General features: G+C 39.0%; 1 protein-coding gene across 3 annotated transcripts; it reads right to left on the reverse strand.

Annotated features, from left to right (window-relative positions):
• Window positions 1-2,114: 2,114 nt before the first annotated feature.
• Window positions 2,115-7,993, reverse strand: LOC102707495 (lactoylglutathione lyase GLX1-like). 3 transcript variants are annotated; one of them, XM_040524051.1, is made up of 10 exons: window positions 7,903-7,993; window positions 7,600-7,828; window positions 7,383-7,507; window positions 7,213-7,277; window positions 6,063-6,275; window positions 5,931-5,978; window positions 4,002-4,109; window positions 3,625-3,765; window positions 2,771-2,855; window positions 2,115-2,504 (listed from the first exon to the last, which is right to left on the reverse strand). In XM_040524051.1, exons 1-9 carry the CDS (start codon window positions 7,991-7,993, stop codon window positions 2,811-2,813), a joined length of 1,065 nt encoding a protein of 354 aa, XP_040379985.1. In that variant the 3' UTR covers window positions 2,115-2,504; window positions 2,771-2,810. The 3 variants fall into 3 exon arrangements, with proteins under 3 accessions (XP_040379985.1, XP_040379986.1, XP_040379984.1); XM_040524052.1 differs by having other exon boundaries at window positions 2,115-2,518; XM_040524050.1 differs by lacking the exon at window positions 2,115-2,504 and having other exon boundaries at window positions 2,506-2,855.
• Between the last annotated feature and the right edge of the window lie 11,613 nt (window positions 7,994-19,606).

The following is a 19,606-nucleotide window of genomic DNA, read 5'->3' on the forward strand; positions in this document are numbered from 1 at the left end:
TCTTACCAATTACTTCATATTATATTAATGTTACAAATAGTCCAATGTATTATTGATATCTAAGTGGCTGTTTGGATCCAGAGATTTTTTTAGTCCCTTGTCACATCGAATCTTTAGACGTTAATTAGGAGTATTAAATATACATTGATAACAAAATTAATTGCATAAACAAAGGCTATTTCATTGGACAAATTTTTTAAGCCTAATTAATCTATGATTAGCAAATATTTACTGTAGCATCACATTCGCTAATCATGGACTAATTAGGCTCGATAGATTCGTCTTGTGAAATAGTCCAGAGTATGAGGTGAGTTTTATTAATAGTCTATATTTAATACTTCTAATTAGTGTCTAAACATTCGACGTGACAGTAACTTAAAAAAGCTGATGGGATCCAAACAGGGTCTAATTTATCTTTAGAATGCATGTTTATCATGCATTGACATCTACTTAGACAAAATTATTTAAAAACATCATGATTAGTTTGTTCCAAACAATACTACTGCGTGCATAATTTAATTTTATCCACAAGAATGTGCATGATATTTATATAGTTTTTAATAAAAGACACCGGCTAGGAACAAGTGTTCAACAGTCTAGATTACACATTTAATTTTATCCACGACAATTAATGTGCATGATATTTATCTAGTTTTTAATAAAAAAAACACTGGTAGGAACAAGTGTTCAACAATCTCTAGATTACACATACAAATCAAGTGAACAAACAACAGTTTGGCCATCCCTCCATATAACTTTGTCTACTGTAAGGAATTAAGGATCCTCTCCATAGTGGCAAACAGAGGAAAAAAATTCGCATTTACATGATGCCCATTGCTACGGCCTAACAGATGAGCTTCTAAAAAAAAGAACTAGGGGGTGGATGTTCAGCCTGATTGGCTTATTAAGGAAAAATTCAAATGACAAATTTACAAATAAAAAATATTTTGAGAATTAAATTATATATATATATATACACGTATTATTACTAATCTAAAAACCAAGATAAAAAATAAATTATAATAAAAACCCTAAATCTACTTTAAATTTAAAGTTAAAAATTTATAGTTTGGCTTATGAACATACGTAAAAGCGAAAAGACGATGCTCCCAATTTTCGATGTCAATGCACTTCATGCAATACGCCGACTGAATTGGTTGAGTTCGACGTGTCCGGTAGCAGGTTGATATTCTTTAGCACAGCATAGACCATGGCAGGTAGCGGCACATATTCAACGAATGTCACCATTATATATGCAGTTTCCCCTTAGTTTATAAGATGCCCATTCCAATTTTTGGTCGGATAAGGGTTATGTGGTCGTGTAATTTCCCCTTAGTTATAGAATTGGGGGATATAAATAAAATTGTCGATGTCTTCAATTTCTTTATCCTCTCCCTGTCTATTTTTTTATAATTCTTGCACCCTTTATATATAACCCTCCTATAACTTATTTAGAAAAGTTGCACCATCTTACCACATTAATCCCGTCAGTGTGATAGCATTGTCTTACTGCTCCAATAGAGGTTTTGTTATGTCAGCAGGCTTGCATGGTCAAAAACAATATAATGCTAGTATATTATAACATAACAGTGCTATATTGGTATGTCAGGTGAGATGGTGTGGCCAAATAGTATAGATATTGAAAATAAGTTTTAGGATAATTTATTTTCAAAAATAAATATTAAAAGTTGTATTTAATAAAAAAATATCCGTCCCTTTTCTCTGTTTCCTTCCTTCTTTTCTTTATTCTCCTCCTTTTGTATAAATCACATCAAGAAAAATCCATGGCTTTACTTGTGTTATATCCATGTAAACAAAGTGACAACGTATGACTACATTAGAACTGTTAATCTGGTTTCGCATGTTTCGATTTTAAATACTTGTGCCGTTTAGATGCATGGTTAAGTTGATTATGTGGACTTTCTAAATAGTTTAACAGCCTGAAATGTTCTTGTAGCTTATTTACCTCCAAGGAAGTGGACCTATTGTTTTGAAATGGAGTGGCACTTTTGTTATTTCGATGGACACACTTCTTTTTATAGTGCAAAGAGGATTGGGCTGTTTAGGTTGGGCCAGCGCACTCAATAATTGGCAAAGTTATAGCAAGAGAAGAAAAAAAATACTCACATCTAAATAAAATGTCCCAAGACAATTCGTATAAATCTGGATGAAACTAAGCTCACATAGTAGCTTTTGCTATATAGCATGCCTTCATATGTTTATTGTTTGCTGCATGGCTAGCGGTACCATATCATTGTAGAAAGAGATCACATGCGACACCAATATGATTAACCATAGTGAAAACAATAATGTTCTGATTGTTGATGGAACAAAATTGCATCTTTTCTCCTTACTTCCAGCCTTCCAGGGTGGCCATGGGTGAAGCACTGACATTTCTATTCAGTTGCCAGTGTTTGTGTTCCTCGCTGACTCCACTCCATGCTTACCACCGATCACAAAGCTTCATATTTCATGCCATACAATACAGATCACAAGAAACATGCCTACAACAGGAATACTACATTGGATGTAAAATGGAACAATTAAGAACAATATTTGTGACTTGGTAAACAAAATTTGTACATATGATTTGATTTTGCTAACAAAATGGATTGCGCATCTACATCATTCGAAATGTTCAAACCAAATGCTCTATTAAACTACCAGCTGTAACATGGTAGATTTGGATGGCCTATCTACAAACCTCAGTTCGAGGTGGTGGCTTTTACAAGAATTCAAGGGCGCAAGATGTCAAATCAAGGGGAAAAACCTCTGAATCCTCTGTACCAAGATGAGATTATTGGCAAAACTCATTCTTCCAACTCCTTGAGAAAATCTACATTATCAACGAACACCTGCAATATGGAGATAATGTATCAGAAGGAACAAACCACAGGTTCCTCATAAAAACAGAGAAATGGTACAAAATATGTAATGCATCTGAATCGTAAGTCATAATAATATGCATAATGCACATCATGCACATATTAACCACAAGACATATTTCGACTACTTAACATACTTTGAAGATGGGAAATATCAGAAAGCTGCAAGTCAGAAGAACAGTTGACCCTGTCTAATTCCTTCTCATTAATTTATTTGACATGTACACAGTACTATAAAATTCCTAGTATTTCTGTTCTCAAATCACACAAAGTATGATGTTTTCCTACACATTTTTTACTGTACACTAGGTAATAAACCAACCGTACATCCTTTCTTTCCCTAATACAACGAAAATGACTACAGATACTATGATACACTAGCTAAATAACCATGCATTACAAGTAGGTTGACATGCATTTTACCTCTTCTCTATATGCATCACAATTTTAATGGTCCCACCTGTTAGCTAATAGTGGGAGTAGTTGCTGAGTGGTGACTTGAATTTTTTAAAATATATATATGTATTAGTATTCAAGATATTCCAACCAGAAATAGTGAAAAATCTCATCAAGTTTGGTTACATTGTAAAACATATATCTGAGCACAGAAGTACTTATGTAAATCGTCCAAGAACATGCGCATATGGAGCAGTTGAAAACATCCAAGAACAACCATAACTTCCTTACACACATGAAGAGAGGGAGTTGTAATACTCAAACAAAAAGAAATAGCACATACTGTTTTCCAGCCATCAGGATCTGTGCAAGCAGTTATCTTTGTATTAATTCCAGGTAAAGGGCCAGGTTCACGAGTTATTTGTCCATCGTTTTGTCTAATGACTTCTGCAGTCTTGTAGACATCGTCTGTGCTGATAGCAATCTGGAAGGATAAAAAAAATTAACATCCACCATTGCAATGTAAATATGAAGCATGAACCCTCGTGAAATGATACTTCTCATAAAGTGGATTTCGACCCAAACACTTCTGGAATGCTTCTAATAACCAAAGAATGGCAAGTGTTCCTTGCTGTCTAGATCATAATTGGCTATTTCAATTAGAACTTTGCACAATACAGAAGAGCAGCTTCCAAATCTAAACACTCAATTGTAATATACCTGTGCATACGCATTTCCTTTGTCGTATTCCTTGACACCATAGTTGTAGGTCAACTCCAATACAGCATTTTTGTCTTCAGGACCATATCCCATCATTGCAATGGTGTACTAGAGAAAAGATAAGAGTTATATTTTTAATAATGTCATAAATCACACAAGGAAGTCATAGACTATGACCAAAAGGGTTAGGAACATGCAGCTTTGGTTGCAAAATATCAACAAATAAAAATGTAATAAAAACTGTTGTGTTGAAAACCAGTAGCAGTTAATACTTTGAAGTCTCATTTTTTTTGTCAATCAGGCATCAATTTGGACATGATTAAAGCCAAGCAGTTGTAGCATATTGCTAAACACATGCCGAGGAACTAATTTTTGGGTTGCTAATTACGAGCTTCATATCATAAATAATTTAACAGTTATCAGGACAAAAGGTGACTCAACTACTTAAAATGAGCTTGTGGTGAGGTCAAAATGGCACATACTCTATACCTGACCCTTCACCTCTTAATATAGTTCATGGATATGTATCATCTATGTAGACATATAAGCTATTTGTAGGACCCTTTTTTCTAGAAGAAAAGTCCATTTTACTCCCTTGAACTATTCCACAAGTTCACTTAACCCCCTCAATTATTCTTTTGGGTATCTTACCCCCTACACTACTGAGATTGGCTCACTATGCTCCGTAATAACATTACTTCTTTTTATTTCTCTTTTTACAAATTATATATTAAGTTGAAATCTTGTAGGATGATTGATAGCATTATACTTATATCTCTTGAAACATTTATCACTATCTGCATAGGTTTAAAGCACATATGACATGTTATATTGAGATCTAAAATCTATGTGAAGTGTCATGAAAAAGAAACAAACAAAATTGTAACATAGGCTGTGTTGTCAAAGGAGAAACAAAGCAACGAAATATTGGTTGAGTAAAGTAGGTAGATTTTAGTAGTTTAGGAGGTAAATGGACTTTTTTTTTGTTAAGGGTTGCATTGTCTGCACATGTGTATCAGTAGTTGCATGCCCATATAAGTTATGCCTGATATTTTCTAGATAAAACAATAGTTATTTCTGCATTTTTAAGTTTAGAAGTTAGGATATTTATTTGAGTTGTTAAAGTGCATCTGCATTATGTCAGTAATATAGGAACAAAGAAAATCTGAAACTTTGTTTCAGAAATGAGTGGCATAACTCAAAAAACCAAGGGACACAGAAGAAAGTTAACAAGCATTTGGACTGTAATAATGTCAGACGCAGGGTTCTAGTAACTTTGGTAGCGAACCTTATCATAGCTTGAATAGCAATGGTGCCAGAGAAGTACACAACAAATCCTCATAAAGAATAGACATAAAGTTTGAGATCATCTACCCTATTCACAAGCTACCGGAAAAATCAGCTCGAGACTAGAAGATTTCAAAAGCATTTAGAAGACTTGCCAACAACAGAAGAATATGCCTAGAAAAAAGTTCTAATCTCTACAAAAAATTATAACAAACAATGCCATGTATAATGAAACTGCCAGTAATTGCACATACGGAACTTGTCATCAGTAAAGTTCTATTGATACCATGCCTACTGCCCAAGTCTGAACCCAGTGTAGGAATGTAGCAAAAATCAGGAAACATGTATAATAGCTCAAGTACCGCTACATAACATATGAAACTAATAAAACAATTTACAAATAAAACATACATTTACATTAACATGTTCTCATATTTAGTAGTAGCGCATGTTGAGCCCTATCTTACATAAGCAAGCATCAGAAAAAAGTCATAGCAATGGAGGCGGTGAGGTAAATTGATGGAGGCTCTTTTGAATGTTTTTCTAGTACTTTGTAATAGAGCATAACATTAAAAAGCTGAGCAAACAGAAGTCAAGACGATCACAGGGTAAATCCATGCAATGGTTTTGAAAAGTACCAACCTTATACTGGGGATTGTCTCGCTTCCGAAGAAGTTCCATGCCAAATCCCTTATCATAAAAATATAGTACAAATTAGTAGCTGAACAAATAATGACGATAAAATACAAATACATGTTAAAGGCAGTAAGTTACCTTCTCATAGAAACTGATAGCACGATCAAGATCTCCCACTCGAAGCATTACCTGGCATAAAGGCTCAGGTGTAGGACCTCTTTCTATAAGCTCAAATTTATAACCATCAGGATCTTCAACAAAAGCAATTACTGAGTTGCCACCTTTTACAGGCCCTGGTTCTCTTGTTACTGTTCCTCCCTTGGCTTTAATGAGATCTACTGTTTTTGCAACCTACAATTTTCTAGTAATTCAACTTATCAACCAACCAAGCACATATTCATCTGTGCGAAGGAATATTAAAAACTAAATAAACAGAAACATTACTAACTGATGGCATGTTTAAAACTCTAGTTGTAATCCAATCCACAAGAATAGAGTTGCACCATGATATGGATGTTTGCATGAATTTTACCATTATTAATGTAAAAGGGAAGATTATCCCTCAATTTTTGGAACAAAAACAAGAGTAAGCAATCCACAATTTACTTTACTAATACATTGGTACATTACAAAAATCTTTTAATCCATCTCCATTGAAGAAAAATAAGGCATTTTAACCTATTTACATAGCTTGGCATTGAGATTAATCATGCCAAAATCCAGTCCTTAAAAGGCTATTTTTCTATTTTTTTTAATTAGCTCCCTACTACATGGTATAATGGAAACTTGGGTGAAGCAATTTAAGCCAGATCCCCTGGCTTAAGGTTGTACAATGCTCATGAATCATGATAACCCCAATGTAACTAAGAAAGTCTATTAGTTGTAGGCATCAAAATATGAGGAGAAAAAACATGTATTGTTAAGTAACAACCTCAGAGAGAAATCTTATCTGGATGATATATGGATAGGTCTGGTAAACACTAAAGCCTCATAATACAATGAGAGATAACTTGAACTTCTAACAGAAAGGGATTATACCTTTTTTATCAGCCAAAACAGAAATACTAGTATGCGCAGTTATGTTGCCTATAACTGATCTTCTGTTGCATTGATGCCTATAAAATTAAACCACATGTATCCCAAGAAAGCGATAAACAAAATGTTCATACACCATTACTTCATTCCCAGTAGAAAGAAAGTGGCAACTATAGTACTATACACACAGGGCTGAATGTGAAACAACTCAATTACTCAAGCAAGGTAACCCAGATAAGCAATAGAGTCTTACGTCCTCAACAGCAATCCCAAAATGACCGAAACCAGTCCCGATGTCATAACTTTCCACACCATAATCTGCCAATACATGCACATCAGGAGGGGCTTTTGCATACATAGATACAAAAGATAATAATGCACATTCTCTGAGATATAAACATATGACAAACCGTAGAAGCTTACTGTAAGTGAGCTCGACAACGAAATGCGAGTCCTCGGGCCCGTACCCAAGAAACGCGTTGGTGTACCTCTCCTCCGGGATGTCCCGCTTGCGCAGCAGCTTCATCCCCAAGCACTCGGTGTAAAACCTGCAGGACAGCAATCCAAAACCAAGGCTAACAAAACACACGGCGCAAAATTTCACCCAGCGAAACTCGGGGTGGGAGTGTTTAGAATATACTTGATCGTCTTGTCGAGGTCGCCGACGCGGTAGACGACGTGCAGCATGCGCCTCCGGTCCTTCCTGACCCACTCCGTCGCCTCCTCCTGGCCGATCACCTGCGCCGCCGCCGCCGCCGCCGACGACGACGACCCGCCCGCCTCCGCCCCGGCGCTCACCCCTTTCCTCGGCAGCCTCGCGGGCGCCCTGGCCGCCACCCTCCCCCCGAACAGCGCCTCACGCCGCGCTACTGCAACGAATCAAAAATAAATAAACAAAATGATAACCCATCGAAGCGTCGCACCAGGGGGGGAGAGGGGGTACCGGAGGAGGAGAGGACGGGGAGGCGGAGGCGGGAGGCGGCGAGGTGGAGGGAGGAGGCGGCGATGGGGAGGGGGAGGAGGAGGCGAGCCATGGGCGAGGAGGGATTTGGGGGGCGGGGGGGGGGGGGGGCGAGAGGCCGCTCGCTCGCTGGCTGGCTCTATCTTCTTCCTCCTCGTGTCCGTCTGCTGCGCTGCGCCGGCTGCTGCGGGTTTGGTTTGGAACTTTGGATCCGTCTGTCTGTCCGGGGGGATGTCTGACAGGTGGGCCCGGCTCCACGTGGTGAAAGCTGAGGCTCTTTGGTTTGATTTGATTTGACTTGATTTGATTTTCGACGGGTTTTTTGGGGCCGTCCGTTTGCTGTCGAAATTTGGAATAAAGGAATGATCAATGGAATTTGCGGTGGAATAAACAACAATTTTCTTTTGCAACAATTTTCTTTTACGTATTTATTATGTGAATTTGTTTCATACACAACATGGCAATTGTCCAACATGATATTTAGGGTTGTTTGGTTGGTTGTCTGCTATTTGGCTATACATAGGGGTAGATTCACCTTCCGGACAGGTAGAGCAGCTTCCCGAGCTTTAGTATTAGCAATTATATGATATGAAACACTGCTGATCAAATAATTAAGAGTATAGATTATATATTTGACCACTGCCCAGGCTTTAAATAATTTCTAGTTCCGGCACTGGCTATAAACCAAAAATTAACAAACTTATAGAGAAAAACATATTTACTATTTGGGTAGCTAAGATCATATCCAGCATGACTCTTAAACAAAACTTATAAACAGGTTTTAGGGACAAAGGAAAAAACAAAAAGAGGTCTAGCGAGACCCTAGAAAGATGGTGTTAACATAAAGGCCTCCAATTCTTCTCTAGTAGACCTCGATCCTAGAGGCTTTAGGCTTAGCCCTTATTTCTTTTTTCACATGGTTTACAATTACATAGTGTGCGATCCTCTCCTCTAAATTGTACCCTCATAGCGTCACCACCCTTTCATCTACTGGGCATATCTCTATTGCAGCTATCACCTTTACCAATGTAGAGGACCCCATGTCAACGGCGCCAATCCAGCAGCAACGATAAGGCTTGTTGTCTGTGTTAACCTTCTCATGCAACTGAGTGCTGAGCACCAACATCGTCCCATCCAGTGGGTCGACCATTACTGTAACGAGTTGCTTGTTTGTTTGAATAACCTGTTTTGAACAAATGCTAAATATGAGTCCATGGTCCATAAATACTCCATGAAAGCGCAAGAATTAAATTCCATTTCATTAGAGATTTCACAGGGGAGGCATGCAACGTATTTTGAATATAAATTTAAATTGTAGTATTTAAAATTATGAATTTGAATATAGTTGAAATCTATTCATTAAAAATATTAAATTATTATGATGCTTAGTTGGCCATAAATATAAAGTTTATGTTGAATGAAGAGAAAAAATGAACAGGGGGTAAGAAATGGGAGTTGTTGCTGGAGTTGGAGGCATGTTTTGGGCTCCTAAAAAATGAGAGTAACTCACATTTAACATTTGAGGACGCTGAAATACGAGGTTATATTGTTGGAGATGCTCTAAGCCATCCGCTAGGCAAATCAAAATACCCCCCTAACCCTTGTTGGCCAAATCTAGCCCACTGAATCTGATGCGTGAACATGTGCATGAGTCATACATAAGGCTAGAAAAAAGGCTTGGGCTTGTGAGCTCGGCTCGGCTCTGGAAAGCTTCACTCGGCACAGGAGCTAAACGAGCCGAGCCCAAGACGCCTCCATGGATTGTTTCCAAATCGAGCCAAGCCCGAGCCAGCTCGCAAGCCGCTCGTTCGGCTTGTCGAGCCAGGACAATTTATGGCTTGGGCCACCTAGCCGATTAATGACCCATGAGATGTAGTAAACCGTAACTTGTGTCCCTCATAGGCTCTCCATCTCTCCCGACTCCCCGTTGCCTGTTAGTTGTCACATGGTGCAAGGCAGGAGAGATGAGTCCACGACCAGGTCAATGTCGGCAGCTCGGCGCGACGGCGTCTAGGTTCCTACGTCCTGGGTGAGACCACGACGGCAAGAGGAGTGACCGCCGCGGCGACGCCTCCCTCCCCTGCACCACCAGGCCACCGCCCGTCGCCTCCCTCCACTATGTCGTGGCATCGCTTCCCCCCGCGCCACCGGTGTGTCGGCCGCACCCGGTGCCTCCTCCCCTCTGCCGCCAGGACGTCGCCCATCGCCTCCCCCTGCACCGCCAAGCAAAACAAGCCAGCTCGAGCTAGCTCGAGCTTTTCAACAAGCCAAGCGGAGTTGGCTTTTTTGCTCGTTTCCATGACCGAGCCGAGCCAAGCCAAGCCTCTTCGTGACCGAGCTTTCACGAGCCGAGCCGAGCTTGGCTCGTTTCCACCTTTAATCATACTCATACATGTGCGAATCAGGCAGAGATAGTACGTGGTGGGTTGTTTCTATTTTTTTTTTCATTGGACCTCTTTTCTTTTATAATGTTTTATCTTGTTGTGTGGGCCTAAGACATATGAAGTTTCTTTATGATGTATAGAATATTTAAATACAAAAAGTTTATATATGACATATTTGTGTATTGAATGTTTATAAGTATAAAGTTTGTAATTATAAAGTTATGGGTATATTTTTTATGTAGGAACCTTATCTATATCATCGTATAAAACATATACCTATAATATTTAGTGTATAAAGTTTAAATGTATAATATTTAAAGTTTATACTTATGAAGTTATATGTAAAGGTTTATTTGTATATTTTTTGTAGGAAAAGTGGACAAGCTAAATATATAAGGGACTTGGGCCTTTTACGTTTGTTATTGGGCTATGCGATTCACTGGTGTGAGAAGCACACGAATGCGCGCACATCAAACCTACCCAATCTAGCCACCTTTCATAGCTAGCTAAAGGTAGGTCCCATGTTCTCTCTCCTCATTGTCCATCTCGTGGCGTTGCTTCAGCCTCTCCTCTTGCTTGTTATCTTCTCAACTCTTGTACTTCTCACCGTCATCGTATTTGGCTGCCTCCTCTCTCCATCGGCATATCTCCTCTCGACCTTCTTCCTCTGCCAGCTTAGATTTGTCGGTAATCCGTTGCGACATTGTCATCTCTAGTGCTATCTTCCCAACTGCTAATCGAGCTCCACCATTGCCTCTGCCACCAGCTAAGCTCTATCATCCTTTTGTACCACCGGTGGTAACTCCATATTTGGAGCTCCGCCACTGCATTCTGTCACTAGTCAAGATTCGTCACTTGCTTCCAAGTTGTTGCACCTCGACCACCCTTCCTTTCGCCCCGAGCACACTTCTACTACCAACTTCCCAGCCTATGTTGGTATTTCTTACTTTCATAGATAAATTCACAAGCGCATGGATACCATTATGGCATTTCACCGATGAGTATTCTAGGTATCGTTATTTATTTTTTTCATAGGGAAGACGACAATTAAAGAGGGGCCAATATGCTCATGATTATATTGTGATTAATAAATTAAAGTCTAAACAAGGGTAAGTAATAATTTGTAGGTAGTGTGACACATATAAGAATGAAGTCTACAGTAGATAAATTATGGTATGTAGAAAGATAAAAGAGAGCTAAGGTTTCTAATATACTTCTATACTTGTGATGCAATGTTTACACATGTGTGTATTCATACTTCAACAAACTTAGAAATTAGTTATATGCAACCAGGCACTCTACTGGTCTGCCAGCGTGTTATGGTTAAGTTACAAACTATTACGTCATGCCTAAACATGAAGGATTACATGTCATGGGGCACACCTGCATCCAAATGGCATTTAACCAACCCAAGCACTATGCTTATGTTGCCAAGCAATACTCTAATTTCCTAGGAATCCAACTCTCTAGATTAACAAGCACATAACTAGAGCAGTCGAAAAAAGAAATCTTTTTGGCAGGTCTATCTCCTTCATCAGGTATAGAGAATGACATTGCTCGAACTAGCTAAGTATTATCACTTGGGACATATGGGTAGGGACTATTCATAGCTAGGGATGGCAATCGGGCATGACGGGCACGGGTAGTAACTACCCATACCCGTACCCGTCAGCCAAAACTATGCCCGCGGGTATACCCGTTACTATATCATGGGTATAAAATCCGCACATACCCGTTACCCGCGGGCGCCGTATAGCCGGGGGCGCCATATACCTGTGGGTGTACCCGTTTACCTGCCTCTACACGGATACAAGATACCCGCAAGTATACCCGTGGGTACAGACAGACAACCACAATTGCATATAACAACCACAAGAGTACAAGACTAAATTTGTATATAACAACCACAACCCACAAGACTAAATGCATATAGTTCAACAATCCAACTTAAATTCAAACGGCATAGTTCAATACAATAAATAGAATTCTCAAACGAAGTACTTGAAATGTTCACACATAGTAATGTTCACCATTCACCAGTCACCACACAGACATAATAGTTCTACAAAGTTTTACAAACAACCATAATACATAAATAATGGTTCAACAATCCAAATTATTTAGAATCAACAGTTAACTGAAGATACTTCATTTCCTCCTCAGCATCATCAAGGCATGTCCAGAAGCTTTGAGCATTAAATTCACGTACAAGCAAACATAGTCACATATTAGTCACTGTCTGCATACAAGACAGTAATTGCAACAAAATTATGGTCACCTTCAAGCTAATAACGAAGCCAATCTTGGGAACACATCAAGGCCTCTAACATTTTTGGAGTGAGACGGCTACGATGTTCACTTAGAACCCTTCCGCTAGTGCTAAAAGCCGACTCTGAAGCAACTGTTGATATTGGAATAGCCAAGATATCACGAGCAACCTTTCTTAATGTTGGAAAGCTAGTGCCAGCAACCTTCCACCAACCAAGTATATCAAATTCCTCATTGGGTGAAGATGGGAGTGTTCCTTCTTCTATGTAGAGATCCAACTCATTTTTTGTTTTGACAATAGAAGAAACTTGCATGATAGCATTGATAGAATCGAATATTGAGAAAACCTCATTTGATGAATTAAGATGTAACAGCAGCAGTAGCAGAGGTACCTTGCCCCTCTTCAAGTAATTGATACTCATTCATCAAACTAGTCAAGAAATCATATCCCTCCCTAACATATTACTCTGAAGTTTCTTTTCCAAACAATGCAATGTAGCAAGCATGTAACATTGTCATTTTATACCTTGGATCAAGCATAAAAGCAATAGCTAAGACACCATGAATGTCCAGCCAATACTTGTTGTATTTCTCTGCCATGGCATCAGACATTCTCCTAACCAATTCATTTTCAGATTTCTGCAACTTCTCATCTTAAGTTTAAATCTTGTTCAAGTGGAGCAGTGTAGTTTTTATGTACTTGTTGGAAGCGATCAAAAGCTTTCCTATATGGTATAGCAACACTAAGCATGTAATAAGTTGAATTCCATCTAGTTTTGCAATCAAGACATAATTTCTTAGTTAATTCAATCTTATGGTGTTGAGTTGTCTTTTCAAATTGTTCATACCTCTTTGGTGTAGCAGTCCAATAAGAAACACTATCCCGAATGCTTACAATTTCATTCTTTATCACATCCATCCCATCATTGACAATCAAATTAAGGATATGTGCACAACATCTCATATGCAACATCTTCCCATCCAAATGAAGATTACCCAACCCAATCTTCTCTTGCTTTTTGTCAACAAGACTATCATTTATGGAGCAATTGTCAAGAGTCATTGATGATATCCTACCATCAATATCCCAACTCTGGAGGCAATCATACAAAACATTGGCAATAGCAGTAGCCGTATGAGGGCTTGGCACATATATAAATCTATAAGAATAATGCATCATTTCAGAAATTGAATAAAAATTGCAATAAAATCCTGCTGAAATAACAAGCAAAGGTTAGAAAAAAAACCTCATGATATAACTTCTAAGGTTCCAAGAATCATCAATGAAATGTCCCGTGACTGCCATATAACCCCTTTTTTGGTTTTGGGCTGTCCAAAGATCAGTTGTAATAGCAATACAACAATTCATCCTTTGTATGTACATGAAACCTTTCCTTTTCACCATCGCATAATAAGACATGATATCCTTCCTAACCGTGTTGCGAGTGATCATTTTAAACAAGGGTTGCAATGCACTCACAAATTTTCTAAAGCCATAATGGTCAACAACAGATAGAGGGTACTGATGAAGAATAATCATGCAATAAAGAGCTTTTCTAGCTACTTCCTGATCGAACACATAATCTTCCACAACAATATGTCCTTGTTCATTTGTCCCAAGTCTTAAAGAAGATTGCCTTTTTTGTCCATCCCTCTTTTTATAGATGCATGTTTTTAAATGAGAATGCAGATGTTTGGTTTCATTCTTAGTATCACCTGAAAGAAGCTTGTTGCACCACATGCACTTTGCTTTGTCAACTCCTTTCACGTTCACTTGTGTGAACTCAGTCCAAACAGCAGAAGTCAGCTTCCTCTTTTTTCCATGTCTCCCGGTTGCGGTCTCATCTCCTTCAGTTTGTTCTTTTGTTCGAGTCGCAGTTGGATCCAACTCTCCAGATGTGACCAAAACAGGAGGAGACACATTAGAGCCTTGCTCTTGTTCACATTGGGCACTGCTAGCCATAGTTTCCATCGTTGGACAGCCTACATGGAAGTAGAACCAAACAACCATGCAAAACAATTTATCTACAAAGTCTAAAATCTAACTAAATCTGAACTGAGATTTTGTACAATGAGTAAGCTACCTTCACGGCCTCACCTCTACAAATCCAAACTAGACGGTGGTGTCAGTGAGACAGGGATGGGGGCGGCGGCCTCGGGCGGCGTTGGGGGGACGACGACCTCGGGTGCTGGCGGGTCGGGGACGGCAGCGTCGGTGGGACGAGGACGACGTCGGGCGGTGGCAGCGTCGTTGGGAGTTGGGACAGGCACGACGTCGGGGGGCGCCGACGTTGTTGGGACGGGGATGGCGTCGGCATCATCGAGGGGATGAGAGCGCATGTGGCTCGGCGACACCGACGGCGAGGGGAGCGATGGGATCGGCGTGGGGGCGAGGCAGCGAGTGGAGGCGGCGAGAGGAGCGACTGAGCGAGGGGAGGCAGCGGGGAGGATTCGACTAGGTGATGGGGATTGGGGATGAAACCCTAAAATTTCCTATATATACCTATACGGTTAGGCCCACCTGTCAGTGTTATATACAGGTAAACGGGCGAAGCGTGTGTGGGTAGTACCTACCCATACCCGTACTCGCTTACCCGTTGGGTACTAGTTTTGACCCAATAAAATACCCGCGGGTATTAAATAGGGAACAAACCTGACCCTATTAGGGTTTTTACCCATGGGTAAACGGGCATAATTGCCATCCCTATTCATAACTGCGTCGTTCACTAATGCGTGGAAATTGTGTTCATTCTGTTACAATGTTGGGCTCTTCGGGTTTGCACTTCTGGCGATCCTTTCATCGATTTCGATCATCAAACTCCTTCTTGCCCTTGTCTTTCTCTTTGGACTTTGAAGGTATCTTTTCATCACGTTGATCTCATGAGGATGACACTACATTTGCTGAAGTGACATAAGAATTTGCCATATCAAACAAGGTTTTGAGAGTAGTCGACTCTCTTTGGGTGAACTTGGTGATAACCAGGTCATCCTTGATGTCGAGAATTGTGTTGCGTACTTCAGAAAATCATATGATATATGCATATAATGATTCCCCCTTTCTCTGTTGAACTTGGTATAGATCATATTTTGTCTCCGGTCACTTGTAAGTGACTTGAAAATTTACGATAAATCATTCTTGAAGCTCTCCCTGGGATTCAATATACCTCTTAGGAAGCCCCGACAACCAATTTCTCATTAAATTTACCAAAGGTACTGGTAGATAATTTGCCATCGCTTTGGAGTCTCCTCCTGCCGCCCTTATGCCTATTGAACATACTATTAGCCATGACTAGGGTCGGACGTGCCAATCGGCTTAAAACCGGTTGGCTAGTTGACCTAACTCAAGTTTCTAGTGAAAGCCAGAATTCCATCATCAAAATCGTCATTTGAATCTAAAGAGCTCCGACATCTTGGAGAACGATTCCTGGTTTGATGCTCGACTCGTTGCTAATCCTGTTCCTCCCGTTCACGTCATTAGAGTTTGATCTTTTGACAGATCATATCTGGCGTCTTGACGTAAGTTTTCTTCTTCAACCACTAGTTGATGCCTTTCCCCCTCTAGTTCTCATCGTTCCTCCTCCGACGTCATTGCTTTTTCCAGCTAGTATCTGATATCAAAACTTATAGACTGTGTGCCCAAATGGTTGGCATCTGGGGATCTGCTTCTAGTAGGAATCCTTCAATGTGGTGACCTAGAGAGAAGGTTTCCGATCAAGTTGGAGTATGTGATTATTGAATATCGACCATGGTCACCATTACTTTTATTTTATCAACTATTTGGACAATAAGGTGACCTGGAAGTTGCTCTAAGATACCATCTAATAGCATAGCAGCCTCATCAATATTGTGTTGCAGAGTATTGGAGATATCATGTCCATTGACTTGCTTTGCAATATAGCGTCCTGCAACCCTATTGACGTCAAAAGTTGACCCGATGACGTGTCACACATGAAGGCCTAGGAGTCACACTAAAACCGCTCCAGTGTAGGACCTAAATTCTTAGAAGGTGTGCGGGCGTGCCAGTCAGTTTGATCCTGCAACTGACAAGATAAATAGTAAAACAAGCCGATTGGCTATTGAGCCGATAGGTAACTGAGAAACCAGCCGATCGGACATTGATGTAACAGTATTTAGCCGATAGGCTAATCGATCGACTGTTGAAAGCTTGGATTGGTTGAGAATCCGACACATATAAACTCAAATAGTTAAATAAACAATGAATCAGGTATTACGATCGGCCAAAACCAACTTGCATGTAATCCTCATAAGCCGATGTAACATAAATAACTACCGATCTAAATAAATCAAGCTGATTGGTGTAAAAGTAATGCAATATATGATTTACAATGACCCCGAACGTATGTATTCATACCCACGGGTGAATAGGAGTCAATGTCGAATATGGCACACATTTCCTAATAGATAAAAGGAAATAACACAAGTCCCCAATGAACTCTAACTCTAATCCCTATTAGATACGACACATGTTTCCTAATAGATAAAAAAAACAAACAAGTCTCGACCAGACTCTAACTCGCTTAAAGATAAAGTAAAAATCCTAACTAACTCTAATTAATAGATAAAATTATGCTGCTATGCCTTGGTCTTCACGACACCTTGTTTAGTTCGAACTCTTTCGGATAAAACTTCCATCTATGATTGTGCCTTTACTTATCCGAATCCAATAAGGAGTTTTACCAAATTTTGGTGTTAATAAACCCAAGAGACGTGTTTCTTAGATCTGTATGAGTTTCATCTTCTTGTCGCCTTGTGTCCTCCTCCTCTCGACGGACTCATTCCTCTTCTAGACACTTCTCCTTGGCCAATCGTGCAACTTCTTCTTTTTTTTTCATTTCTTTTTAGCTTCTATTCTGAAGTAAGAATTTGGGAAGTGACAAAGAATTCTCTTAGTGGAAGGAAACTTTACATACTGCTACAATTGTCCAATGCTTCCATCTGAATAGCCTCCTAGGCTTCATTTTCACACCTGACTGGTTATGCGCCCGACTCGATTTGGATCTTTTCGGTAGATTAGATCCTGATTGAGTTGGAACTTAGTTTGGCCTAGATGAGATGGGTTGGGAGAACTCCTCCTCTGACCTATTTGGATTTGAGTTAGAGAAAAGTAACAAAAACTTGTTGGTTTAAAGTCGAAATCCACCAACCTTGAAAGTTTGTTCGATAGCAAGCTTTGTCATAGCAATCTTTTGAGCTGGGATCCATCAATACTCAATGAAAAATCTCACCACACCTATACATAGCGTGCCTACTATCGATGTTTCACACTGGCTATAATAAAGGAATTGGCAAGTGAGATCGAAACAAAGATGGTATGTAGGAAACATGGGGTTTATCCAGGCTTGACCCTTTGAGTATGAAGTAACACCCTAGTCTTGCCTTGTGAATTTGTGTTGAATAGTAAAGAGATCTGAATATGTCCTTAGAACCCCCTACCTCCCCTTAAATACAGGGGGATAGGGTTACATGAGTCGGTTACCGAGTTAGGTACATGTATTTTTGTGAACTGACATATCACATATTACTCTATCTTTTCATTTTTTTGATTTTTCTATAACTATTTGGATGACATAAAAAAATAAATATCCCATCGAGAGATTAGAGTTCATTTCCGTAAACATCGGACGCTTAGTTTACTCTCTTTGTCCTGAAAAATTCTGTTGCCAAGTAAGTCAACGTGTCATTATAATATGTGCCATCTTGTTGTGTTTGACCAGCTGCACCAATACCCAAAGTCACCAAGCTTAGCATTATATACATATGACTCATCCAGCATCACATTGTCTAGTTTAGGGTTGTTTAGATGGGGCTAAACTTTTTAGCCCCATATCACATCAGATGTTTGGACAATAATTTTATTAAACATAGCCTAATAAAAAACTAATTTCATAAATAAGTGGTAATCCGCGAGATGAATTTTTTAAGCCTAATTAATCCATAATAAGAGCATGTTTACTGTAGCATCATATATGCTAATCATGGATTAATTAGGCTCAATAGATTCGTCTCGTGAATTAGTTCAAAATTACAGATGGACTTTATTAATAATCTATGTTTACTATTTATAATAAGTATCTAAACATTCGATGGGAGAAGTGACTAAAAATAAGTTCCTGGTCCAAACACCACATTAATTTGGTATCCCTTTGTGGGACACACTCCGTGCAATCATTCTGTAGTCATGACAGAACTAGCTGAGGACATGCCTAGTATCTGGTACCTACACACACAAAAAAAAGAAGAAGATCTTGTCATATTTATCATGGATACTATTTTTACTAGTCACCGAATTATGCATTTATATGCTTTTAGAAAAGAAATTCTAATTGACCATAAAGTAAATTATTTTAGAATTTGGCGATTATATTTAATAACATGCACTCCAATATATCTAAGATTAGAAATCATTGTATTTGATACTCGACTCCTACTCATAATTTAGCGGATAAGGTATGTTTTCACTTTATACCATGAAATTTCTGTAAAGCCGATTGTTTAACGTATTGGCTAGAGTCTTGAAACGATATCGGTTGTCTGGCCGATAGAGTCTTTAGGTTTAATAATTTTCATGTCTTTTTTGTATCTTATCAGTTACATGGTATCAAATTAACTGCCACGCCTGGTTTCTAAAAATTTAGATCCTGCAAGTGACTCTCAGACTTTCACGTGTGAAACGTCATGAGTCAACAGTATGTAAGTCCCTTTACCGACATGTTTTTTTATGTGACGCAACCTTTCTGTTGGGAAAAAATTTCAGGACAAACCAGATGAGGATATAAGTGTCCTTTGCCAACAGATATGTTGTCGGTGCATTTAATTACGTCACCATATAGTGTTACATTTTGGCACACACGTTTAATTATTCATTCTATCAAAAAAAACTTATATGATTATAATTTATTTTGTGGTGATTAAATTAATTACTAAATATATTTTAATAATAACTTACATATTCACATATTTATATAAAATTTTTGAATCACACAAAAATGATCAAACGTAACCTACAAATCAAC

This window comes from Oryza brachyantha, chromosome 5 (assembly GCF_000231095.2).
Source record: "Oryza brachyantha chromosome 5, ObraRS2, whole genome shotgun sequence".
Lineage (NCBI taxonomy): Eukaryota > Viridiplantae > Streptophyta > Magnoliopsida > Poales > Poaceae > Oryza > Oryza brachyantha.